This window comes from Cutaneotrichosporon oleaginosum (genome assembly GCF_008065305.1).
Source record: "Cutaneotrichosporon oleaginosum strain ATCC 20508 chromosome Unknown ATCC20508_contig04, whole genome shotgun sequence".
Taxonomy (NCBI): domain Eukaryota; kingdom Fungi; phylum Basidiomycota; class Tremellomycetes; order Trichosporonales; family Trichosporonaceae; genus Cutaneotrichosporon; species Cutaneotrichosporon oleaginosum.
Genome location: NW_027072173.1, coordinates 2,592,399 through 2,616,443, shown reverse-complemented (window position 1 = coordinate 2,616,443; position 24,045 = coordinate 2,592,399). Strand labels below are relative to the sequence as shown.

Here is a 24,045-nt window from a genome sequence, read left to right as displayed (position 1 = left end):
CGCGCCCAACACTGCAGCAGTACTTCGTGGCGGCGCGGTTGATGAGGCTGTTCCATTCCTTGCGGCCCCAAACCCTGGGTGCTTCCAAATTCAGAGCGCCACCGCCACGCTCCATGACCTGCATGGCGATCCTATTCACCCCGCACGTCCCTCCACACCCATCTCCTGCATCCTACATGTCTGCTCGTTTTCGCGATCGGCGGCGCATCACTTACGAGTTGTAACGAGATTAAGCGTGCGGGGAGGTCACAGATGCTTGTCCGAGTTTGGGTTGGACGATCTGTGCGCAGGCCCAGGCCGCGGAACCATTTCCAGCTCGGCACCCTCCAAGTCATGCAACCCTCTTTGATCGTTTAAACCTTTCGTCCGTCGGTCGTGCTTGAGGCGCCCCGGAATCTGGGCCCACCTGCCGGATGCCACCTGATGGTGATCAAGGTATGCAGATGATGACTCCCATGCAAATGGCTCCGATAGGTCCGACTGCCTCCAGGCCTCTGGTACAATAAACCCAGATTTTGGGGTACAGGGAAAGTAAACGCCATGGCGTAAGGTAATCAGGTAAGGTTATCAGGGCAGATGAAGCCTTCGATTACCGTGCAACGACGGCAAGCGCCGTCCACCTACGCCTGCTAACGGGCTCACATGTCAGGCTTGGGAGAGGACGTTCGTCTGCGAGCTGTATCCTTTGGACGTGTGGGAATAAGCGGCGGAGCATCGCCCACCTGTCGCCCTCCGCAGCCAAGATGTATAACCGCACCGATATGGGACCGATATGGAAACGATATGGGTAGCTCGGTGTCTATCTGCGGCTGTTTCGCACACGTAAGGGAGAGCGAGTAGCCCCGCTGTGCAGTTCTCAGCGCTCCTCTTGAGCGCTCCATACCTTGCACTCCACATACGCCTTCCGCGTCCGAGGTAGACGGCGTCGGCTGTGAGAAATCAAGTGTACGCAAACACCGATAAGGTACCCGCCTCAACTTGCCGTCATCGGCTCCAACCTTCCTAAACATTTAACAACCATGGTAAATAAACCGCCATTGATCCTGCAGCATGCTCGATGCAAGTTGCGTCTCTGTCCAGCAAAAGAGACACTCGTGTTCCACCTAACAGACTCGAACTATTGACCTCGACATTACTAGTGTCGCGCTCTACCAACTGAGCTAAGGTGGAGGCAATGGTGAGCGATCTTGGCGACGCGGGCATGCTCCAGGCGCTCCAGGCGCTTCTGTAGTGCAGGACGCATGCACTGTCCTTCGGGGTCCCAAACTAAGGTGAGTGCGGACGAGACAGAAGGAGAGGTAAGAAGAGCTGTAATGGTGTTTGAATGGTATAAGCGGTGGAAGGCGCTGTGAAGGCGGGAGTTTCCGGTCATTATCGGCCAATTTCCGATCCACTCGACCACAGGGTTACTATTGTGCAGCCCAGAGCGCCTCTTCGCTCCAGCCAGCCACTGCAAAATGCGCAGATGGGCGTGTCCTCTCGTCTAGCTGTGTCAGGCTGGCTATATCGTGAGGCTTGCGATCAGCAGATGCGTTCAAAGTTGAGAATATTGAAAACCTCCGCCTTGTTCACCTCAGGCCGTGACACATGCTGTGGGACAGTTTGCCCTGAGAGGCATCCACAGCGTGAGCCACCCCCCTCCATCCTGCCAACTAAGCCCTTTGAGGTCGTGCGACCTTCATTACTCGTGCAAGGACCCCACTAACTATTGCGATGCACTCTTGCGTTCACTGCTTCTACCCCCACGTAACGCACTACAACACAACCTCCCCGTTCTCTGGTCCCTCCCTGCACGCATACGCTCGATTGCCTAAAGTTGCTTCATCAAAGTGGCATGCGGGTGCAGCATCGACTACCAGCAGCGTTGACACCACTCGGATGAAGCATGTCAACAGAACCCAAGGGCGCATGGCCTGCACGTGGAGTCCTCGTGGCTGTGGAGTTGCAATTTTCGGCCGATGACGTTCTCAAGCGGATTGGCCGAGATTCGAAAAGACGTGTGGAAAAATTCAACAAGAGCGCGGGGAGTGGTCGGCTGCTGGGTGCTGGGTGAGTGTCGCGGGCGGGCCTAGAGCGTGTACAAGGACGAACGGGAGCAAATAGCCCAGTCCGTCGGCACGACTCGATCTCGCCGGCTATGAAGGATTCCAGCCGACCAACCACCGCTCGACTATAGAGCTCTCTATTTCTCAATTGACTCGAATTAACAAAAAGGCCCCGCCTGCTTAACTCGCCTCGTTCAACCGCCGACGCCGCCCGCCCTGCTTCCCGACCCCGACACTCACGACGTTCACGCACATTCTTGTCATCGCTCCTCCTCTCATCGCCACCACTCTCACGCAAAGGGCCATCTTGGTCCATTAGCCTCCTTCACCAAAAGACAGCGCCTCACCTCGCACCTCAAAACGCGCTTCTCCCCGCCTCCACACCAACTTTTTCCCTCACCCCGCGCCCCCGTCGCCCCGCGACCCATCCCGCCTCCATCATGATCTCGCGTCCGTCCAGCGCGATCCTGCGCAATATCCCGGCTACCCGCTCCGCCATTGTCGCGCAGCAGGTCCGCTACCGCTCCTCTAACGCCTCGTCCTCCAAGTCGGGCCAGCAGAAGCTTTCAACTTCCGCCACCACGGCAAAGGCCAAGCCGTTCGTCGAGTACGCTGGCCAGAGCCCCGAGGCCAAGGCCCGCGTCCACGAGCAGGTGAGGAGGCTGCAGTCGAGCGCCACCTCGACTGGCGCCGCCGCCGTTCGTCCCGCCCCTGCCCCGCACTTCCAGGCCCCACCTAACCAGAACACTCCCGACTCGCCATTTGCCCCCCACAAGGGCGATCCCAATGTCAAGGACGGCTATGACCACACGTGAGTCGCCCCGTCGTCGTTAGGGCTGTCGTACGTTACTAACGCCCACAGCTTCGTTGGCATGTCCGGAGGACAGATTTTCCAGGAGATGATGCTGCGCCACGATGTCAAGCAGGTCTTCGGGTATCCCGGAGGTGCTATTCTGCCGGTCTTTGACGCGATCTACAACTCGCCTCACTTTGACTTTGTTCTTCCCCGCCACGAGCAGGGTGCCGGTCACATGGCCGAGGGCTACGCCCGCATCACCGGCAAGCCTGGTGTCGTTCTCGTCACCTCTGGACCGGGCGCGACCAACGTCATTACTCCCATGCAGGACGCGCTCTCGGACGGTATCCCCATGGTCGTCTTCTGCGGTCAGGTCGCGACCAACCTCATCGGCTCGGACTCGTTCCAGGAGGCCGATGTCGTCGGTATCTCGCGTTCGTGCACCAAGTGGAACGTCATGGTCAAGGACATTGCCGAGCTCCCCCGCCGCATCAACGAGGCTTTCAAGATCGCCACCACTGGCCGCCCTGGCCCCGTCCTCGTCGACCTGCCCAAGGACGTGACCGCCGCCATTCTCCGCACCCCCATCCCTGCCAAGTCGGTCCAGCCCGGCCAGTCGCCATACCTCCCCACCAACCCGCTCAACCCCGGCTGGGCGCAGGCTCAGGCTCCCGGCGAGTCGGAGCAGATCACCGCCGCCGCCGACATGATCAACCGCGCCAAGCGTCCCATCATCTACGCCGGCAACGGTGTCCTCGCCTCCCCCGAGGGCCCCAAGCTCCTCAAGCAGCTCTCGGACATTGCCAACATCCCCGTCACCACCACCCTCCAGGGTCTCGGTGCCTTTGACGAGCGCGACGACAAGTCGCTCCACATGCTCGGCATGCATGGCTCGGCCTATGCCAACTTTGCCATGCAGGAGGCTGATGTCATCATCGCCCTCGGTGCCCGCTTTGACGACCGTGTCACCGGCAAGGTCGACACCTTTGCCCCCGCTGCCAAGCAGGCCGCGCTCGAGGGTACTGGTGGTATCATCCACTTTGAGATCCAGCCCAAGAACGTCAACAAGATTGTCGAGGCGCAGATCCCGGTCCTCGGCGACGTTGTTGCCTCGCTCGCCGAGCTCGTTCCCCAAATCAAGCCCGTCGACCGCTCCGGCTGGGTCGGCCGCTGCAAGGCCAACAAGGAGAAGTACCCCTTCGTCTTCACACCTTCGAAGGAGGGCGAGCGTCTCAAGCCCCAGGAGGTCATCCGCGCGCTTGACAAGCAGGCCGAGATCATCGGCAAGGACAAGGTCATTGTCGCCACCGGTGTCGGCCAGCACCAGATGTGGGCCGCGCAGCACTACCGTTGGTCCGAGCCGCGCACCTGGGTCTCGTCGGGTGGTCTCGGCACCATGGGCTTTGGTGTGCCCGCCGCCATCGGCGCCAAGGTCGCTGCGCCCGAGAAGGTCGTCGTCGACGTCGACGGCGACGCCTCGTTCTCCATGACGGCCATGGAGCTCCAGACTGCCAACCAGTACAACATTGGCATCAAGGTGCTGCTCCTGAACAACGAGTTCCAGGGCATGGTCGAGCAGTGGCAGGACCTGTTCTACGAGTCGCGCTTCTCGCACACGCGCATGGTCAACCCCGACTTCCAGGCCCTCGCGCGCTCCATGGGCTGCCACGCCCTCCGCTGCACCAAGCAGGAGGACCTCGAGCCCATGATGAAGGAGTTTATGGAGTACGACAACTCGCGCCCCATCCTCCTCGAGTGCGTCGTCTCGTCCGAGCACGTCTACCCCATGGTGCCCGCCGGCAAGGCGCTGCACGAGCAGATTCTGCACCCGCTCCTGCAGAAGAAGAACACGGCATAGTTTGGCCGAAATCCACCCCGCAAGCGCAGACAACATGCGCGCGGGTAAAAGTCTTATCAGTATCTTGTTTAGTAGCAATCGGCGGCGCGGGCATAGAGGGAGTCCGAGATGTACTCTGCACACGGATGCGTTTCGTTCTCTGAGGGTGACCTTGATTTCGATGCGGAGATTCCATCATGTCCTCGTTTCTTTCCGCGTACTCTACAGATATCGAGTCCCAGTCGGTGGGGCCTCTACATATCTCTGCAACACTGCATGCACAGTCGCATGTAGCCCCACGAGTAGCTCGTCAGTGCGCTTCTCGGCCCGGCCTACTCGGGCCGACACCTCTCGTCCCCCGTCCTCGTGGCCAAGTTAGCTCTCGCCGCATCCATCGAGCACGGCAGGCCCGCTTTCGTCTCTAACGCCGTCGAGGCGTCGCTCTCGGGCCCAAGCTGATCAGTGCCCAGGGGCCTTGCCTCTCGAACCACTAACGGCTCCGTACGAACGCAACGGTCGGCGCGAAGCAAGAGATGCATAGTGTATATGGAACGCAGGGAAGACATGCGCCGTAAACATGGCTTGGACGTCTGCACGCGTGTCGCCATGCCGTGCGATTGCTCGGCAGACGCCTGGCTGCGCCGGTCTGGCGCAGACGGGCACGTCAGCGCGCCAGCTCGTCCGACAGCGCGTCTGAGCGCCGCATCGCTCGGCTCGCACTGCCCGGCAGGGCAAGCAGAACACGCGATTGGGCCTCAGCTGGCAATAGGAGGCCGTACGTTTTCGCGCCGCCTTCCGCATCACCTCACATGTCAATCACGATACCAATTTGGCATGGGTATCGCGATCGCAGTGTGGCGCGGCCCGCCTGGCCCCCCCCCCTGGACGCTGTGCTCTGCTATAGCGCGCAGCACGACATTCGCGTCTCAACTGAGGGCGGTGATCTGGGCGGCCAAAAAACAAGTGTTGCAGCAAAAGATATCACCGCTGCCGATATTTTTAAGCTCCGATATCTCTTTTGTTGTTTGTCTTGAGGAATCTGTTTGATTGTCTTGAAGAATCCACGTCTGTTAGTAATTGTCTTGAAGAATCCACGACTGTTTTTGCTTGTTTGTCTTTTGGAGTCGAACATCCGACTATTGTTTGTTGTCTTGAAGAATCGCTGTTTGAATCGATGATTCAGCTTTCCGCCCTCATGACCAGTCAGCTATGTGAGCTGACTGCGGGTGGTGGGATTGGCATCGCGGCCCTTTTGAGGGCTAAACACCGGCCTCGGGGGTAGGCCAACGTGCCAATCCGGCCGTGAATCCGGGCCGTCACGGCCGTCTCGGCCGTCCGACGTCGCTGCAAAAAGAACACCTCGCGGTAGGCTTGAAGACATGAACACACCTAACGGCTTGTCCTTGAGACTTGCGCACCACATCGCGCGCGAAACTTCTCGCCGGTCGCCGGGATCCTCCAGCTTGCTGCATCTGCATGCTTAGCGCGGAGGGCAAAAGTGGACGCAGCAAAAGATATTTGCGCCGGACAGCAGTGATATCTTTGTCGACTTGATTATGATTCGAACCACAGATGTAGGAGAAGTAAAGGACAATCGTAATTGTCTCTTGCGCCCTCTTGACCGGTATCTTATGTACCGCGGGTGCTAGGGATGCGATTTCGCTCTTTTTGAGACCGAAAATGGAGGGGCTGGGGGGTCAAGTGAATTTGGCCGAATGTCCAAGTGGGTGAACGAACACCCAGCCATTCGGCATGGTATGGTAGGTCATGATTGCGGTGAGACCAAGTGATGCACAGGGAAGGATCGGCACTGGGGAGAGAGGTGGAGTTGACGTGGCGAGCGGCCACACATCCTCACGATGCCACACACGGAGACGTCAGTGGAGGGCACTCACTCTGGTCCTGAGCCGACGGCGTCGGCGGAATGGCGCGTGCAAGGACTCGATTAGGAAGGCAGTAAGCGAAGGGGTGCGTTCAGACTATCATGGGTGGTGCCAACGACCAAGTCAAGGACTGGAAGGGGTGAGAAAAGGCGACGAGTCGAGGGAATGCCGTCGCCCACGACCAGGAGGTGATGACGAGGGGAGGACAACAGCGGGGGAAGAAGAGTGGTGTGATGGCGCCACATAGTGGGGGGTAGATATTTCAGCGTCGTCTTGAGCGTCTAAAGACGAGCGAGCAGCAAGAGCCGTCGAGAAAGAGGTCGAGAGGGAGTATGAGAAAAGAAGAATGTGACAAGTGCGACTGCCACTTTTCGAGACGTGATGCGCCCCCATCCATGGCCAATGAGAAGCAAGGAGAGCTGGTCGGCAACCTTGGACCTCGCGTGGCGCCAAGTTCCCTATCAGCATTTATCCCTTCGTTCCATTCCGGATCGCAGTGACTGATTTCAGTATTCCTCTCGACTCTCCCTCCTTTCTTCGATGTGTCCATCCAAGTCCCACACTATCATCATATTATACTGCCAAACTCATGCACCGCTACCATCACGCTAGCCTCTCACAACATGGCCCTCCGCGCCTCGATGACCATCACGGCGGACCCGAGGTCGTGCGACCCGCGCCGCGAAACGGTAGGCGACGTGAGCGGCGAAGTGAGCGGCGACTGGGCCCACGGCTCGCGGTGTTCCGCCATGGAGACGACTTGGCCGTCGTTGACGCGGCGTTCGATGACGACGCACGTCCGGATGGCGGTGCCCTTCGTGCGTTCAGACGGGTTTGGCTTGCGGCACAGCCAGACGTCCTGGCGCGGTCGTGGGCTGGACGGGCTCGATTGGCTCAGAGGGCTCAGAGGGCTCAGAGGGCTCAAAGGAGGTGTGGGCTGGGCCTGGGGATGGGGATGCGCGGAAACGGACGCCGGAGCGGAAGCCGGAGGAGACGGTGACAAGTCGAGATGCGACGGCGCAAAGTCCGCGACGCTGTGCGGACGGGCTACGACACCGTCCTCCCACACCACGGTGGCGCGGTGCCGCTCGCTGCCGGAGCGCAGGAGGATCGGGCGCGGCGGGGGGGAGCGCGCAGGCGGAGCGGACTTGACGCCGGCTTTGGTGAGCACTGTGTCGACGGCGTCGCGCCAGGGGCTGCCGGGGCGAGATGAGTACGGGGTAGCGGCCGACGCGGGACTGGGCGTTGGAGAGGACGCTTCGCCGACGCCGGCGACGCGCTTCCAGCGCTTCAGTGCTTGTGTCGTTGTGATAGCGAGCCGTAGGCGGCGCGCGGGGGTGGGTAGCGTCCTGGCGTCAGAAGCGGGTGGGTGAGATGACATGTCGCGGGCGATTTCAGAGGAACTTACGTTGCCATTATCCTGGTGAGGTGTTATGACGAGATACCGTGGTTCCCAGCGAGTGAGTTTAAGAACTCTCGTGTGTGCCGAGATGGCTAGCAGTGTCCCGGATCGGACGGCGACTTGTAGCTTGTGGTCGCGGATGGACGGACGGACCTGCGCGCCGGACGTCAGGCGGTGGCGCAACGGAATATGTGACAGGAATGTTCGGGATGTCACAAGGGGTGAGGGGCGGGAATGCTGGCGTAAGAGTCGCGGATGTCGCGAGTATCGTGAATGTCGTGAGTGTGATCTTGTATGCGCCGCGGGAACGGTCAAATGTGCTGGTACGATGGTGGACTGCATATGGACTGGTAGTGGGCGATGTAACGTTGTTAGTGGGAGGCGAGGGTGGCACGATCGGCGGGCGAAGGGGCGTGCACAATGGATCGGACCATGAGGAGCCCCGTCCCGTCGCCGTCCCCGGCCGCCCCTCGCGCCATAGCTTTTGCTGCCCAATTGGTAACATCAGACGTGATGCAGCTCCTGGTGTAACGGGCAAAGGGGGCTATAGCGCCCTCGCTTGGGTATCGGTGAGACCGAATCGCATGCCATGCTCGACTATATCTCGACTCTATGACGCCTACAGGCCGATCTCCTTGAGCTTCCAGAAGTCGTCACTGGTGTTAGCGGTGTTCGTGTTCGCCCTTTCGCTGGCCCTGGCAGCCATGGCCATCACGTCGCCATTGATGCGCCAGCAGCGCCGAAATTCCAACGTCGCCATGGACATGAGCCTGAAGTATTGAAGCCCGCTGGCACGCCCACAGCTCCACGGCTCAGACTCACCCAACCCAGCACACGACCTCGACGGCCACACCCTTGCCCGCCTTGCGGATCTCTTCCGAGCTCGCGCTCATTCGCCCGATACCGCACGCATGCTCTTTGCCCTCGGCGTGGATGGCGACGATGGCGTCCTTTGCCAGCCCGTCGGGCAGCACGCCACCCTTGCTCAGCAACCCCGGGGCCATCATGTGCGCGCCGGCAAGCAAAAACTTGATGGCGCCGCGGTCAATCTGCACGTGCGGCAGCAGCGCGGGGTAGCGGTGCAGCACGCGCAGCGTGGGCATGAACGGCCCGTCGAAGTGGTTGAAGAAGATGGGCACCGAGCTGACCGTGTAGATGTTTATCCGTTCGTGGCTGCATCAGCATGGCCGGCGGCCGGCGGCAGGCTTACCACTTGGTGATGCCGAGCGGCTCGTTCTTGGGCCACAGCTCGTCGAGGACCTGCATCTCCTTGTCTTCCGCGGGGGCCGGCACCTCCTCCTTCTTCGCCTTCTTGCCGCCCTTGCCCCCCTTCTTGCCGCCCTTGCCGCCCTTGCCCTTGCCCTTCACTGGCTCCTCCTCCTCCTCTGGCTCAGCGGCTGGAGCGGGGGCAGGCTCGGCTGGTGGAGCCGCCGTCTCTCCGCCTTCCTTGTAAGCTGGTTGCGACAGGAGAGGGAGCTGCTCCAGCAAGCTGTTGCGCACGTGGCGCTGCACGGACGACTTGAGCGACGTCGAGCCAGACACGTCCTCCTTTACGCTGAACCTGGGTCTGTCAGCGGAGGCGATGGGGGCGCGTACTTTTTGAACATGGCGGTGGTTGTGGTAGATGGAGGTCGATGTGTGGTTGCTGGACTGTGGATATGGATGTCATGGCTTTTGCGCGGAATGTGAGGGATCTCCGTGTCCTCCACCTTTGTGGTGATGGTGTGTGGTACAGGTGTCAAACGAGGCTGTTCTCAAAAACATGGTGAAATGAGTGTTGCTTCCGCCATTCGAGGCACGTGGCTGTCACGTGATCTGTTCATCACCAGTCCGCGCGCCAGCGAGCGCGTCATGCCATCAAGACCAAGCTTACATTGCCTCGCAGCCTGCGCATGGCTGCAGACAATGTCAGCAGCACGCCTACAAATGCCATCGCTAATAAGCGGGACTCGGCCGCTTATATGCCCACCGAGATCCCCATGGACATCCAAATGTGCCGTTCATCGTTAGTGTCACCACCTGCCAAGGCCTTGGCGGTCATGTGCAACTCGCTTCGCTTCAGCGGCGCAGCTTGGCCGGCATGGCCAAGCTTGACCGCATGGTCCTTCACGTTCTCCGCTGGAACGCAGATATTGGGACGCGACGCAGATAAAGCCTCCTCTGCCAGGAGAGATTTCATGCCGCTCCAAAGCTCGGGCACGGAGATTGCTCGGCGTGTGGGGCTGGAGTGATGGCATGCCGAGGCCAGATAACGGCCGGAATGTGCCTCGGAGCTTGGAAGCTCGGAGGATCGCAGATTTGATGGAGCAGCTGACCGACGATTGCGCCCAGTGTGCCGTGAGCTTACGGCTGTGAACCTCGAAATAGCCCGCGCTACACTAAGAAGTCGGTCTAAAGTGGCACCATAATAGTCGTAATCGCATGATTGTTGATATCTGGCCATCTGGAGCGTCGAGAAACATCTGGTCACGTCGGTAGCTCGATGGGCATCTGATAGTGACTCGTGGCGGGAAGGCCCCAGCTCGCGACACCATCGGCCAAGTCTGGCCAAGAGAGGTCAAAGCGCTGTCACGGCAGCGGCGAGCGCGCGGCGTGATAGGGCCTAGTTCATGTCAGGCAAGGAGGAATATACGAGTGTGCTGCCCTTGTTCGTCGTTGGTCACGTCCCATGGCAAGTGGATAGTGGCGTTGCCTCTATCGCTATCGCGATCTTGACATGCGATGGCGAGCGACTATGGCACACTCACATGCAAAGGCCGAGTATCAAAGGCGGCGGAGATAGTGCCACATGCCACAAGACCTCGCGACCAAAAGCGGTGCAGGCGACTGCGGATCTGGAACGTTCTGCGCCCATTGGGCCCTTGCATCTTTACTGTTGTCATTATCATCTCGGCCGCCGTAATGTCGGCTCAATCCAGCGTCTAGCTTGTAGACGGCTAGTCAAAGAGGATATGCACCGAGGATTTTAGTCGCTCTTCATATCATTCACTCGTGTCAGAGGAGAGTGACGAAATGCAGTGCTGATTGATGACTGTTATATCTGCTAATTCAAGTATTTCCACGTGTGCCAAGAGCCATATCTAGTCCCCCCGGATACTATCATGATTCAATCGGTCAACGCCGGGCAGGGACGCAGGGACGTCATTTGGAGAGGCACCACAGCAATAATGCCAAGAAACCGCCGAAGCCGCGGTTGACCCACTTCGGGCCTCCCCCCTGGGGCCGGGTAGCGGCAAGCAAATGACGCGTGGAGTAGTAGGGCGAGAAGGATGTGCACAGCACGCACGTTTCCTGGGCCCTGCCTTGGCATCCAGAGGGCTGCGACTGTGTTGATCGGAGCCTCAGCCAACGCACCGTCACCGTACGTCTGGCCTGGCCCCAGACTCTACTTGATCCTCCCCCCTAACCGCAGCTCCCTCTTCTCTCAGTGGGTATATCTCAACTCAGTCCCACTCGTCCTCCTCTCTCTTTCTCTTCTCCTTTCTTGCTTTCCACCCATCTGGTCCACCCACCCACATACATGGTCATACCTACCCCCCTCTCCGATCCCGAGCCCGAGCCCGATATACGAAGCCATCATAATGGCCACTCCTCTCAACCACAACAACAACACCACCACCACCACAATCACAATGACCAGCTTGGCGCTGCTCACAACCACTCGAGTGGTCCACTCGACCATGACTTTGCCCCGCGTAACTTGACTGCCACCCCAGTCTCGCCCCCCATCGCGCCCACCCCGGAGAATGCCCTCTCACCCAGGATCATCCTCCCCACTCGCCGCCGCGCCACAACCATTAGCACTTTGAGCGACCCGGACTCGCCACCCGACGACGACGTTGATTTTGTTCAGCCCACGTACCTCGAAGGCTTCAAGGTGAGTACTACCCCCCCCCCCCCCCCCCCCCCTCTTCCTCTCCCCCATCATGTGTAACGCCCCCCCCCGCCCGCTGACAACTTCAGAACACAATCAAGACTGTCCCCGTCATCGTCGCTGCGCCCATCCTTTGTCCGATTGCATGGGGTCTCCACTTCAGTGGTCAGAGCCCCGTTGCAGTCTTCGTCGTTTCGCTCTTGGCTATCGTCCCACTTGCAGGTGGTCTCAGCTTCGCGTAGGTTGTCTCTCATTTGCCACCCAAACTCCCCTGAACTATATCACTGACATCACAGCACTGAGGAACTTGCCGGCCGACTCGGTGATGCATGGGGTGGTCTCCTCAATGCCACCTTTGGTAACGTGATAGAGCTCCTCATTGCCATTCTCGCCCTCGTCAAGGGTGACATTGACATTGTCCAGGCGTCCATGGCTGGCTCCATCTTGAGTAACAGTGAGTAACAAGCCCGTGGCCCACTCTGCCAAGCATCGCCAAGACCTTCGCTTACCCCCCCACCCAGTCCTGCTTGTCCTCGGTATGAGTTACTTCGCCGGCGGTCTGCGCTTCCACGAGCAGCTCTATGCTGTCGTCGGCGCCCAAACCCACATTGCCCTCCTCGGTATCTCCGTGGCGGCCATCCTCCTTCCGGAGGCTTATCATCTGGCGTACCCCACCACCACCAACGAACCGGTGGAGGCCCAGTTGACAAACCGGGCCAGTACAAAAATGTCCCAGGCTGAGCTCAAGGACATTCTCAGCATGTCTCGCGGTCTCAGCTTCATCCTCCTCATCGTCTATGGCTTGTACCTCACCTTCCAGTTGTACACCCACGCCTACCTCTTCAGTCTCGACCGTGAGGAGGAGAACCACGATGAGCTTCCGGCACCTACCCACCACAAGGTCTTCCCCAAGCCCAACTGGGTGCCCTCGCTTCGCACTGTGATGAGCCGTGACACTTTCTCTAATCACGGGCGCAATACGCCTACTCCACCGCGCCCTTTTGTGCCAACCACCGATGCCGACGGACATGCTGCATTCAACCCTCACTCGCGCTCCGCCTCGCACGTCGACTTGGAACAGCAAAGGCAGGCTACCAGTCACTCGGTCTCTTCCTACCTTGCTTCTCAGTCTAAAATGGAGCGCGGCGATATTCGTCTTCGCGAGAACCGCGCCAGTGACGAGAAGCGTGCCTCTGATATTGAGAGCCAGCCTTCGCCTATCGAGGCTGGTCGCCAGAGCCCCGAGTCGATGCAGCTCCCGAACACCACTGTCGACATTATCGACCTCGAGCGCCAGCGTATCAAGCGAAAGGTTATCCCCAAGGCCATGCCCAAGGTCCCTACATACTATGCCTTTGGCTGTCTACTCATCTTCTCTGGTCTTGCGGGTGTCACCGCCGAGTGTCTTGTCGCCTCTATCGACGGCCTCACCGACAACACTGGTGTTTCGCGCGAGTTCATCGGTATGATTGTCCTTCCCGTTGTCGGTAACGCGGTCGAACACATTACCGCCGTTACCGTCTCGCTCAAGGATCGCCTCAACCTTTCGCTCTCGATCGCTGTCGGTTCGAGTGTCCAGGTCTCGCTTGGTCTTGTACCCCTTCTTGTCCTCATCGGCTGGTGGATCGGCCAGCCCATGTCTCTCCTTTTCGACACATACGAGACGATCTGTCTTGTCCTTGCCATCATCATTGTCAACGCCGCCATCGCCGACGGCCGCACCAACTTCCTCGAGGGCGCGGTGCTCATGATGACCTGGGTCTGTATGGCCATTGTCACGTGGTACTACGACCCACTTCACTAAAAAGGTCGCCCTGCGGCCCTCGGCGGAGCGGAGATGATGAAGGATAGGGGCGGGGCAGGCGGCGGGTGAGGACTCATCTCGGCGAACGTTCAACAGGTTCGCAATCGCTCTCCGCGCACATCACCACCACCACCACACAAACCACAACCTCTCTTCCCAATTGTAAATAGCCACGCAACAACCGCACATCATCGTTGTCCAGCCGAAGCTGTATCCAGGTCTTGTACAAGTACGAACAGTATCAAATATGAACGTATGAATTGAATGACCGTGAGTGTGGGGCGTTCGGTGCGTGTTGAACGAACGGGTGTGTATGAGGCGCGTGCATTCTCCTTGGGTAAACAGCATAAAGTCTCTTCTGGTCCATGCTGGTGGTAGACGCATCGCTACCTCTCAGCCTGCTGAACTTGAATCGAAGCAATTGAAAGAAATCACAAGAGAAGCCAGCCCGCAATGCCTATCACCAGGCACCTCGAAGAATGATTAGAGTGCATGTGATGACTACTGCCATCAGAACATCCATTGGGCAGTCTGGCGCGCTTGAACGATCAAGCTTTGATGAGATGCCCAGTCGTGGAAGTCGGAATAGCTTCTACAGTCGCGATTGCACTTGAACCCTTGGTGCATCCGAACTACAGTAGTGAGCCGTCCCCAGCACCTGACTGCACTGGACACATCTGAGACGGCAAGAAAAACGTTGTTTACATGTTTGGTGTTGGGAAGGAAAGCCGAGAAACGACTGGCCGGCCAGATGCCGGCTTGCCGGCCGATGAATTGAACCAACAACCTAGAGAGATTAGGTATTGCAGCCCTGAGAATAACAAGTGTTTTGTTAATCCCCGTTACGCGCCAGACGCTGGGCTTTTCTCTCGCCTTCCGCCCCTCACGCGCCTGGGATAACTCAGTCCAAGGTCGGTAGACGACAACAACGCCTCTTTCTCTCTCATCTCGGTCACTTCATCTTGTCTACACACATACTTACGCTCTCTCTTCTCATCGAGTACCCCCCTCCAGTATCCCCCGGATACACACGGACACATCCAGCACACACCATCTGCTCTTTCCCCACACACGTCGTGCCGCCGAGCCCATCGCTCTCTCCCCGATCGCCCGTCCCCCCCCCCCCCCCCCCCCCATATCTCTTCGCACCTCCAGCGCATCTCACTAGCAGTCCCCCTTCCAAATTCGCCATGGCCACCCGGTTCGGCCCCGGGGCCCAGCAGTTCCCCTCGCCGCAAAGCGGCAACATGCGGCCCGGGTATATGCGTCTCGGCAGCACGAACAGCACGACCACCCCCAGTCCCAACGGCTACGGCCATCCGCAGCGGCAGCCGAGCGGCGGCGGCAGCGGCGGCGGCGGCGTCGGCGGCGGCGTCGGGGCGCCCATGCGCAAGCCGGACCGCAAGGACGCCAAAGATGTCGCGTGGGTGCACTGGCGCGCGCTCAAGGACTTCCTCACCGCGTTCGGGAACAAGGGTTCGTTTCATGGCGCCGAGATCCATGCGCAGAGGGAGGCTCACACCAGAATCACCGACGGCGCGCGCGAGCGCCCGCGAAAAGCTCACGCGCTTGACCCGCCTCCAGTTCTTGGAGCTTAGTACGGACGTTTACGACGAGCTGATGCGCCGGCTCGCCGAGGAGAGCAATAACCCGGACAACACAGGTGCGATCGCACCCCAGCTTCGCTGACCCCAGTGGCCCCGTTCTTGCCGGTCCGCGACGACTTCCACCCGAAGCGCAACCAGGCGCGGCAAAAGCTTGCGACGCTGCCCAAGAACCGTTTCAAGGATCTGGCGAGCGACGTCTTCTTCGAGCTCTGCAGGAGGTATCCCGAGTTTGAGAGCGAGGCATCCAAGGCCGTCGACGGCGAGCAGGAGATGCTGCACGAGGAGACCCCGACGCCGACGTACGGAGGCAGCGGCATCCCCCCGTCCTCCAGTTCGTCGAGCTTGGCATCGCAGACGCGAGGACAACAACGACCGACGCACCAGCGCAAGGGCTCGTCCATGGGCAGCAACAGCAGCGCCGACCGGGAACGCAATAACGCGTCGGTCAACTCACAAGCGCGCGACCGCTACGCCAATCTCACCACGCCGACCAACGACGTCGTCGTGCCCAATAAAAGTCGCCTGCTGGAAGAAGCGATCGAGGTGCCCTACGCGCGTGACTCACATCACGAGGAGTCGGAGGCGCTGCTTCAGCACGGTGGGGGAGGAGTGCGCGACCAGCGCGCAGAGTCGCCCTCCCAAACCTCGGCGTCGCACGACCCGATGTCGCCAAACGCCACGGATGAGCAATATCTCGATCGCATGTCGTTCTCGTCCAACCCCACACGGGCACGAAAGGGGAGCATCAGCGGCCTCACATCCCCAAAAGGATGGGAGGACCAGGAACACAAGCTGCGTGCCGAGTACGAGCTGCGCATTGCTGGGTTGGAGCGGAAACTACAGGCGGCAGAGGGCGAGCGGGAGGACATCCAACGCGAGCTGGCGGACGAACGCGAGCGGCGCAAGGACTACGAGGACGAGGTGCGCGGCTTGAAGGAACGCTCGGCGGGGCACGCGTCGACACTACGCTCGATGCAGGACGAGCTGGACGTGTCGAGAGACGAGACGGCGACCGTGCGCAAGGAGTACGACCAGAAGCTGCGCCAAATGCAGCACGGGATGCAGCAGGCGCAGGAGGAGATTGTGCAGTGGCGCCAGCGGTGCGAGGGCTTCCAGGACGAGCTGCACCGCTTGGAGACGGAGCGGGCGGAGCGCTCCACGCGCGACGTGGCGCCGGCGCCGGCGGTGGTCGCGGCGAACGGCGAGTCTGTCGCCGAGCTGCGGAACGAGATGCGCTCACTCGTCGACGAGCTGCGGTCGCTGTCGATGCAGAACGACGAGCTTATGACTGCTCGCGAGCACGACCGCGAGAAGCAGAGCGCGCTCGAAGCACAGGTCGACGAGTACCGCAAACAAGCAAATGCGGCGCGTACAGAGCTACGCAACCTCAAGGCCACGTCTACGATGTTCGTCTCGCAGCCGCTGTCCAACGACCACCTCCCCGCCTCGTCCGACGGCAACATTGCGGACGTACACGTCTCGTCCTTCCAGTCGGGCATCGACGGCCTGCTGGCCGCCGCGCGCTCGTCGGCGCCATCCGGCGTGCTGCCGTCCATGAAGGCGGTGGTGGAGACCGTGACGAGCATCGGGGACGACGTCAAGGCGTTCGAAGACAGCCCGAATCTCGACGTGGACGTCTCGCGCCTCGAGTCGCTCAAGTACGAGTCGACGACGCGCCTCTCGGCCCTCATGACCGCCGCGCGCAACCACGCCATGGCGAGCGGGCTGTCGCCCGTGTCCCTGATCGATGCGGCTGCGGGACACTTGACCGCCAACGTCGTCGAGATCATCAAGCTCCTCAAGATCCGGCGGTCGGGGAGCACGCGCGAGATTCTGAACAAGCAGAACTTGAGCATTGGGGAGATGGTGCGCCGCAAGTCGGGGTTGTACGCGAGCATAGACGAGGCGGAGGAGGACGCGGCCGCCGCCGCCGCCGCCGCCGCGCGCGGCTCCATGTCCCCTCCGGCGCGATATGGCGAGCGCAGGCCGAGCGGTGGGCTGGGACACAGCATCAGCCCGCCCCGCGCATACGGGCTGTCGCCGATACCAGGGTCGCCGTCGCGGCTGGGCGGGCTGGGCGCCGCCCCGCCGAGCGCGTACGAGGCGCCCGAGCTGCGCGTCACGTCGTTCCAGAGCGCCAGTTCGGCGGGGAAGCATTCCGAGTCGTTCGACTTGGAGCGCAAGGCGTCCGTCGTCAGCAGAGGGAGCGAGTATGGGGACCGGGATCCGTTCGCGTCGGCGGCGACGCCGACGCCGACACCAGGGTTGCGGCTCGCGTCGGCGGCTGAGAGCGCGCCACCCGTGCCCTCGGTCACGGTCGCCAACAGCTCGCCGGAGAATGTGCGGTCGCCGCTGGAACAGTCGTCCAGCCCGTCGTACTTTGACCAGAGCCACCGCCCGCAGGACTCGGTGGACAGCGCGCACCGCTCCAACGCCAGCTACGACAGCACCCACCGCCACGACGCGTACAGCAACCACCGCTCCAACACGTCCCACGACCACAACCAGTACGGGAGCAACAATCCGTTCGCCGCGGTCGCTGCGGCCCAAAATAACGGGTACGGCCACCAGAGCCAGTACAGCGAGAACCACAGCGCATACTCTGACACGTCGGCGGGGCCGGACGCCGAGTGGGACGCGCTCAAGCCGTACCTCAACACGCAGAGCAGCGCGCTCGTCAACCACATCCAAAACTTGCTCGCGGCGATCCGGACGGGCGGGCAAGGGCCCGCACTGAACGAGCACCTCTCCGAAGTGATCGCGGTCAGCAGCTCGATCGTGGGCGTGTGCCGCGCCTCCCTCCCGCCGCGGCTGCAGGCGCAGGGCGAGCCGCTGCTCGCCGACCTCGTGGGCAACACGGACCGGCTGAGCGAGGCGCAGCAGGCCGCGTCGCGCGCCGGCGGCTTCGACAAAGCCTTGCGGCAAGGCATCGCCAGCGCCTCCTTCGGCGTCGCAAAGGCCCTCAAAGCCTTCATGAAGGTCGGCGGCACCGCCGAATAGCTATAATGTAGTCCTACACTGTATCGGATGTCTTGGTTTGCCACTAGCCGTAGATCTCGGCGTTGAGCCCCGTGCCCCCGCTCCACTCTTCGGGGCCGAAGAGGCCCGCCCAGCTCGCCGGCTCGCGCAGTTCGGCCTCTGGCGTCAGCTTCGTCGAGGTAGACGCACCGATGTCGAGCAGGCGCAGCACGGCGCGCGCGAGCGCATGCGCGTCGCCCCGGTTATCTCCCTCCACGACCCATGCGGCGATCGCGCCGCTCGGCTTGTCCGCCAACGCGGCGAGGATGCGGCGCGTCAACCCCGCGCCCGGCAGGAACGGGGGATATCCCGACACGGGCTGGTCGAGCGTGATCCGGAGGGGTGGGAGGGCCGCCAAGCGGTCCAGCACCGGCTGCGGGAGATGGTGCGGGGGCAGGATGCACTGGTGCGGCGTGCTGGTGTCAGCTGTGTGCGGTGTGCGGGGCGGGGGTGGGCGTACAGCAACTGCGCGTCGTCTTGGTGCGCGGCGTCGAGAGATGCAAGGACGAGAGAGACGCCCGCGTCCGCGACGAGCGTGGAGATGAGGAACACGTGCTCGTCTTTCCTCGCTTTGAGCGTCGGGGCGCGCTGCAGGAGCACGAACAAGTCGCCGGTCGGCGTGCCGTGTAATTCGAGGCCGCCCGTGGCGATCCCGTCTTCGCCCCGCCCCGCGAAGGGAGCGACCGTGTCGCCCAGCCCTACGAAGGCGACGCGGCGGAGAGAGAGCGAGGTGACGAGCAGGTCGGCCGCGAGCTGCGGGACGTTGCCGAGGGACAGGGCGGGCTGGCGTCAGTTTCTTGGTTCGGCGCGGCGCGCCCGAGAGCGCCGGCAGCTGCAGAGTGAGACGAACGCACAATAACCACCGTAGCACCCTTGAGGTGCGCTGGGTCGAAGCCGTTGACGGGATAGATGGTCGTGGACATGTTGTTGTTGAGAACGCGCAATGACGCAGCCACCAACTTTCTGTTCTGTAATCCGGGCCGCTCGACCGCCACGTGCGAGACCTTTGCCACCATAGCTTCACCGCACCATAGCTGCGTTGATATTTCTGTTTCTTGCGCCGCATCACCTCACCTCCAAAGCCCAGCCCACCTTACTCCGCCATAGGGCTCCTCGACAACGCTGCTGCTCTGCTGCAGAACACCGCGGCGGCCGGTGGGCCCACCCTTCCAACGGACTCACGCGTACTTCGAGCGGAGCGCAGCCAGAGGGGGCCGCTTAAACACGTCGTTACGTAACAGTACCTTTCCGATGACCGCACTCATCTGTCTGCCAACGTGCATCAACTGCTCCTCACACCTCTGCAACACTCCATCCGCAACCATGTCCCGCCTCGGTGTCGGGCACGCTGCAGGCACCAAAGGCGCGCACTACACCGCCAACCTGGGCAGCGCGCTCGTGCGTGGCGCCTGGGCCGAATCCAACCCCGGTGCGACACCGAGCGGGGGCGCGCTGCCGTGGGGCGAACTACTCCGTAAATGGGGCAAGCACACGGGTGGAAGTGAGTGCTCGCGCTGTTTGTGTGCGGGGCTAATGCAGACACCGAGGTTGTTGGGGCGCTGAGAAGCATTGCTGCAGCCGACTTGCGTCGCGGATCCACGCGTGACGAGGTCGACGGGCCCGACGGAGCCGGACCAGATGCGTGGGCGCACGGCGCGCGGTGGGCGCGCACCCCACTTTCGTCAACGGACGATGTCAAGGCCGCAGTCCAGGGTTTAATGGCGCTGCCGCCGACGAAACTCAGCGAGGCCGAGAGAAGAAGCGCTGCCCTCACATCTGCGTATGGATTCTACGTCCTCGCCGACTACGACTCGGCACTGAGCGCGTACGGCTCGTTCGAGTGGACGAGCGATGCTGCTGACGGCGTGGTCCCCGGCGACGCGGCGGTGACGGAGCGCGTCCGCGCCCGCGCCGTGCAGGGCATGTGCTTTGAACTCGCCTCGCGTCCCGACACGTCGCTCGCCCTACAATGTTACATAGAGGCCATCAAGCTGCTCGACAAACTCTCCTCCCATCCCCTGCCCACCCCGGCATACCTCCAACCCGCGAACGCGAACTCAGCCGCGTCCAGACCCACACCCCCAGGTGTCGACCAGCGCGAACTCATGCGCTACCTCTCGACGGCACTTACCCGCGCCGCTGCCATCGCCGCGCACACCTCTGAATCACATCTCACCCTCCGCATCCTCAGAACGTACCATGCCCTTGCAGCGGGGTGGCCGCCAACATTCCGAGCGCGCCAGCGCCAGCGCATGCTCAGCCTCTATCTCGCGGCACTGTTCGAGGCCTTCCCACCAGCCGGTGCCACCGTCCCCGAACCATATCTTCTCTCGGGGGGCGTTGCGAACAGAACTGCGCGCGTTACATGGCGTGCTGAGGTCGTCGAAGCGCTTCGCTACGGTCAGCGCCTGCTCGAGAACACTACGGCCTTCCCTGAGGCAGGCAAGCTCAACGTGCCCGTGATTCAGTTTGCCGACCAGGTATCCCTCTTCCCCGATCACGAGCGCAGCCTCACCCGCGACGCGATCGCCATCCTGTGGTGGGCAACCAGCCTCACGTTCCAGAGCCAGCTTATCCTGCGCCGCTTGACGTGCCTCCTCGCCACGACAGGAGAAACAATCGAAGCTCGTCGAGTCTTTGAGCTATATGTTGACACGGTGTTGAAAGCACGCTTGGCCGAGAACCCCGAGTCGACCCTTGCACTGCAGCGTCAAACGACGATCGAGGACGGCGAGCTGACCGACAACCCGAATGACGAACCAATCGACGCCAACGGCCACGCGAATAAGGATCCAGTTCTCCACGGAGAGATGGACTCGAACAAGGACTTTGTGATGACGCTGCTTGTCGGCACGCGATTGCTCCTCAGCGAAATTGGCGACGCCAAGGAGGCATGGCGGTACGCGACGCTGGCTGGTGATGCGGTCCGGCAAGGCGGCATCTCGCGCAAGGTCGCAGCGCTCGTCGAGGAGAACAAGGGCGTGGTCCGTCAGGCCATGTCGACAAAGGACGCGGATAGAGTCGAGAGACCAAAGTACCAGGCACAGGCAATCAACCATCTGCGGAGGGCGACCGTTCTGGATCCCACATCAGCGAGAGCATTTTATCACTTGGCGTACGCTGAGGGCGCGGCGCGGTCTATCCAGCCAGCTCTCCAGGCTGTGAGGGAGGCGCTCGAGCTTGACGATCACAGTGTGCGCTCGTGGCACTTGCTCGCGCTGTTGCTCACTGCCACCGGTGACTGGGAGGGGGCGTTGAAAGCCTGCGAGGCGGGAGTCACATTATGGGAGGCGGACGACGAGGCGCTCGCCGCCGAGGAAGGCGACCTCCCCACGGTGAACGGACACGGCGTCACGCCACCTCGGCCGCTGCTCTCCCCACAGGGCGTCTTGATCACTCCAACACCCGCACCAATCCCCCATCCATCCCGCTTCCGCCGTCTCGAGAGCGTGATCCAGCTCCGCATGACGCAGAACGTCATTACGGAGAAACTGCGCGGGCCCGACATCGCCCTCGAGCAGCAGCAGGAGCTCTTCCTCTTCTTCTCGCAGAGAACGGAAAAGGGTGAGCGTGACGAGCGCCGCCGCTCAGGTACGATCAGCACACGCGTTCCATCAATAAGAGGGCCATCGCGCGGCTCTCCAGTCCCGGGGCTGGCGCCAACAGACGTGACAGTGCAGCCACCGAGTCCAACACGCGCCGCCACGCCAGCCCGGCCACCAGTAAACGAAAGCGCTGTTGAAGACGAGCCCCGACGACTCCATCACAAGAAGAGCCTGCTTCCCAAGCACCTGCATGTGCCGAGCGTCGCACGGTCACACTCCCACACTCGCAGCGCCAGCGTGCCGAGCACTACCCTGCGTCCAGAGTCGGTGCCGAAATCCCGCGCGGCGAGCGCCGCATCAGGGTCCGGCGCGCCGAGTATCGCGCCCACCGCAGTTCACTCACACTACGCCGGTGCGGGGGCGAGAGGCCCACCTCCACCACCCGTAAAGCAGGTTGTGCGCCGCGCGCCTGAAGAAGAGCGCCTTCTCTCAGACCTGTGGCTGATGAGCGCTGCGTCATTCCGTCGCGCGGGCAAACTCGAACAGTCCCTCGTGGCTATCGAGGAAGCCGAGACGCGGGACCCGGAAAACCCGGCGGTTTGGGTGCAGCTTGGGCTGTGGAATCGCATGGCCGACAAGGTCGAGGACGCGCAGATGGCGTTCACCAAGAGCTTGCTGCTAAGACCCGACTACCCGCCGGGTGCGGTCGGCGTAGCGCGGCTTCACGTCACTGCAGGTGCCATTGACCTCGCACACTCTCTGCTATCCCAGCTTGTGCAGGATAGGGGGTGGGATGTGCCGGAGGCATGGTTCACCTTGTCATCTGTGTGCGAGCGGCAGGACCGGCACGCGCGGGCACGCGAGTGCCTGCTTTACGCTCTGCAGCTGGAGCGGACACGGACTTGCCGCGCCTTGCCAGACGCGCTGCCGCGCTGGAACGAGTAGACCGGGATAGCACAGTACATAGATGTGTGCATTCAATAGTCACGATGCAACAATATGGACGTCTCTTGTAGCCTCTGAGCTGCTAAGCGTCTAACACTGTACATAGCAATCTCTCGATGCGTCTACACCCAACCTCTACAATTACTCACGCCCCAGCACACACTTCTCGACCCAGTACTCGTGAATGCGCGCGTCGCCGCTCAGTTCCGGGTGGAACGAAGTGACGAGCTTGCGTCCCTGGCGCAGCATGACTGCGCCGGTAGTCGAGACATCGGGCGGCCCGAGTGGCGTGTCTGCGGGTGGCGGCGCAGCGACACACTCCTGGGGCAGGCTGGCGAGGATCTCAGTGCCTTCTATACTCTTGTCGAGCGAGTGCACTGCTGGAGCGCGGATGAAGATGGCGTTGAACGGCTCCGGAGACGACAAGCAGGGGATGGACATGGCGCACTCGAACGACTCGAGCTGCCCGCCGTACAGGTTGCGCCAGACCTTCATGCCGCGCAGTCCTCCCCAGCGACCGCCGTCGCCCTTGCGCTTGCCGCCGCCCACGTCGTCCGCCATCAGGATCATGCCCGCGCACGTCCCGTATACTGGTCGCTCGGGGTCCGCGACGAAGGCAACCAGCGCGGGGAGCAGCCCGTCGGTGCGTGCTGCGACGCGTGTGATCGCGGTCGACTCGCCGCCGGGGATGACAAGGGCGTCGCAGCGCTGGCGTCAGAAATCATCACATGCGGTTGCCATCAGAGACTGTCACAAAGACATGATCGGCCACCGTTGGCGAGGCACAACACTCGACCACTTGTGCCCATCGGCCATCAGAGCACGGATACTGGTCGGGTGCCGGTGCAGCCAGTGATGACGGACTGCGTCTTGGGGTGCTTGGTGGCGAGTGCACTGGATCCAGACACATCTGCAGGCCGCCAGTTCGCCGCCCTCCGCCTCTAACGCGTGAAAGTGAATCGCTTCACTCACCGCCAACTCCTCCGGCGTCCTCACAGCGATCGCGTTCAGCTTCGTGCCCTGTGGGCGCACCCTTCGTTCAGTGTCGTCAACAGCGCGTCTACCTACCGCTCCAAGTAATGAATGTGCTCGATGAACGCGCCCTGGAGCGCCAGGACGCCGACGGTGATGCTCTGGGGCTGCGACACAGTCATCGTGATGGTGAACGCGTCGAGAGTGATGTAGTGGAAGTGCAGACCGAGGTGGGCGGAAAATGGTATTTCGAGTCAGTGCGGAACGGCTCTTGGGCGGCGCCGGGTGCCGCGCATGCCGAAGGTGGAGGCGGAGGT

General features: G+C 61.6%; 9 protein-coding genes across 9 annotated transcripts; 6 read left to right on the top strand and 3 right to left on the bottom strand.

Annotated features, from left to right (window-relative positions):
* Positions 1 to 2,485: 2,485 nt before the first annotated feature.
* COLE_05483 (uncharacterized protein) lies at positions 2,486 to 4,699 on the top strand (the record flags this gene model as incomplete). The annotated part of the gene is made up of 2 exons (XM_018421558.2): positions 2,486 to 2,856; positions 2,908 to 4,699. The coding sequence occupies 2 exons, from the start codon at positions 2,486 to 2,488 to the stop codon at positions 4,697 to 4,699; spliced, it is 2,163 nt and encodes a 720-aa protein (XP_018275793.1).
* Positions 4,700 to 5,224: 525 nt separating this feature from the next.
* On the top strand, positions 5,225 to 5,725 carry COLE_05482 (uncharacterized protein; the record flags this gene model as incomplete). Its single annotated transcript, XM_018419869.2, has 1 exon — positions 5,225 to 5,725. One exon carries the CDS (start codon positions 5,225 to 5,227, stop codon positions 5,723 to 5,725), a length of 501 nt encoding a protein of 166 aa, XP_018275792.1.
* Positions 5,726 to 6,445: 720 nt separating this feature from the next.
* Positions 6,446 to 6,808, top strand: COLE_05481 (uncharacterized protein; the record flags this gene model as incomplete). Its single annotated transcript, XM_018419870.2, has 1 exon — positions 6,446 to 6,808. One exon carries the CDS (start codon positions 6,446 to 6,448, stop codon positions 6,806 to 6,808), a length of 363 nt encoding a protein of 120 aa, XP_018275791.1.
* A 369-nt stretch (positions 6,809 to 7,177) lies between these two features.
* On the bottom strand, positions 7,178 to 7,942 carry COLE_05480 (uncharacterized protein; the record flags this gene model as incomplete). The annotated part of the gene is made up of 1 exon (XM_018424354.2): positions 7,178 to 7,942. The coding sequence occupies one exon, from the start codon at positions 7,940 to 7,942 to the stop codon at positions 7,178 to 7,180; it is 765 nt and encodes a 254-aa protein (XP_018275790.2).
* Positions 7,943 to 11,483: 3,541 nt separating this feature from the next.
* Positions 11,484 to 13,641, top strand: COLE_05479 (uncharacterized protein; the record flags this gene model as incomplete). The annotated part of the gene is made up of 4 exons (XM_018426089.2): positions 11,484 to 11,840; positions 11,927 to 12,075; positions 12,134 to 12,291; positions 12,359 to 13,641. The coding sequence occupies 4 exons, from the start codon at positions 11,484 to 11,486 to the stop codon at positions 13,639 to 13,641; spliced, it is 1,947 nt and encodes a 648-aa protein (XP_018275788.1).
* A 1,190-nt stretch (positions 13,642 to 14,831) lies between these two features.
* On the top strand, positions 14,832 to 18,248 carry COLE_05478 (uncharacterized protein; the record flags this gene model as incomplete). The annotated part of the gene is made up of 3 exons (XM_018426088.2): positions 14,832 to 15,117; positions 15,167 to 15,304; positions 15,337 to 18,248. The coding sequence occupies 3 exons, from the start codon at positions 14,832 to 14,834 to the stop codon at positions 18,246 to 18,248; spliced, it is 3,336 nt and encodes a 1,111-aa protein (XP_018275787.1).
* Positions 18,249 to 18,291: 43 nt separating this feature from the next.
* Positions 18,292 to 19,189, bottom strand: COLE_05477 (uncharacterized protein; the record flags this gene model as incomplete). The annotated part of the gene is made up of 4 exons (XM_018424352.2): positions 18,292 to 18,386; positions 18,417 to 18,682; positions 18,727 to 19,049; positions 19,121 to 19,189. 4 exons carry the CDS (start codon positions 19,187 to 19,189, stop codon positions 18,292 to 18,294), a joined length of 753 nt encoding a protein of 250 aa, XP_018275786.1.
* Positions 19,190 to 19,517: 328 nt separating this feature from the next.
* On the top strand, positions 19,518 to 22,756 carry COLE_05476 (uncharacterized protein; the record flags this gene model as incomplete). The annotated part of the gene is made up of 2 exons (XM_018421557.2): positions 19,518 to 19,767; positions 19,806 to 22,756. 2 exons carry the CDS (start codon positions 19,518 to 19,520, stop codon positions 22,754 to 22,756), a joined length of 3,201 nt encoding a protein of 1,066 aa, XP_018275785.1.
* A 141-nt stretch (positions 22,757 to 22,897) lies between these two features.
* COLE_05475 (uncharacterized protein) lies at positions 22,898 to 23,910 on the bottom strand (the record flags this gene model as incomplete). The annotated part of the gene is made up of 3 exons (XM_018424351.2): positions 22,898 to 23,464; positions 23,729 to 23,789; positions 23,825 to 23,910. The coding sequence occupies 3 exons, from the start codon at positions 23,908 to 23,910 to the stop codon at positions 22,898 to 22,900; spliced, it is 714 nt and encodes a 237-aa protein (XP_018275784.1).
* Between the last annotated feature and the right edge of the window lie 135 nt (positions 23,911 to 24,045).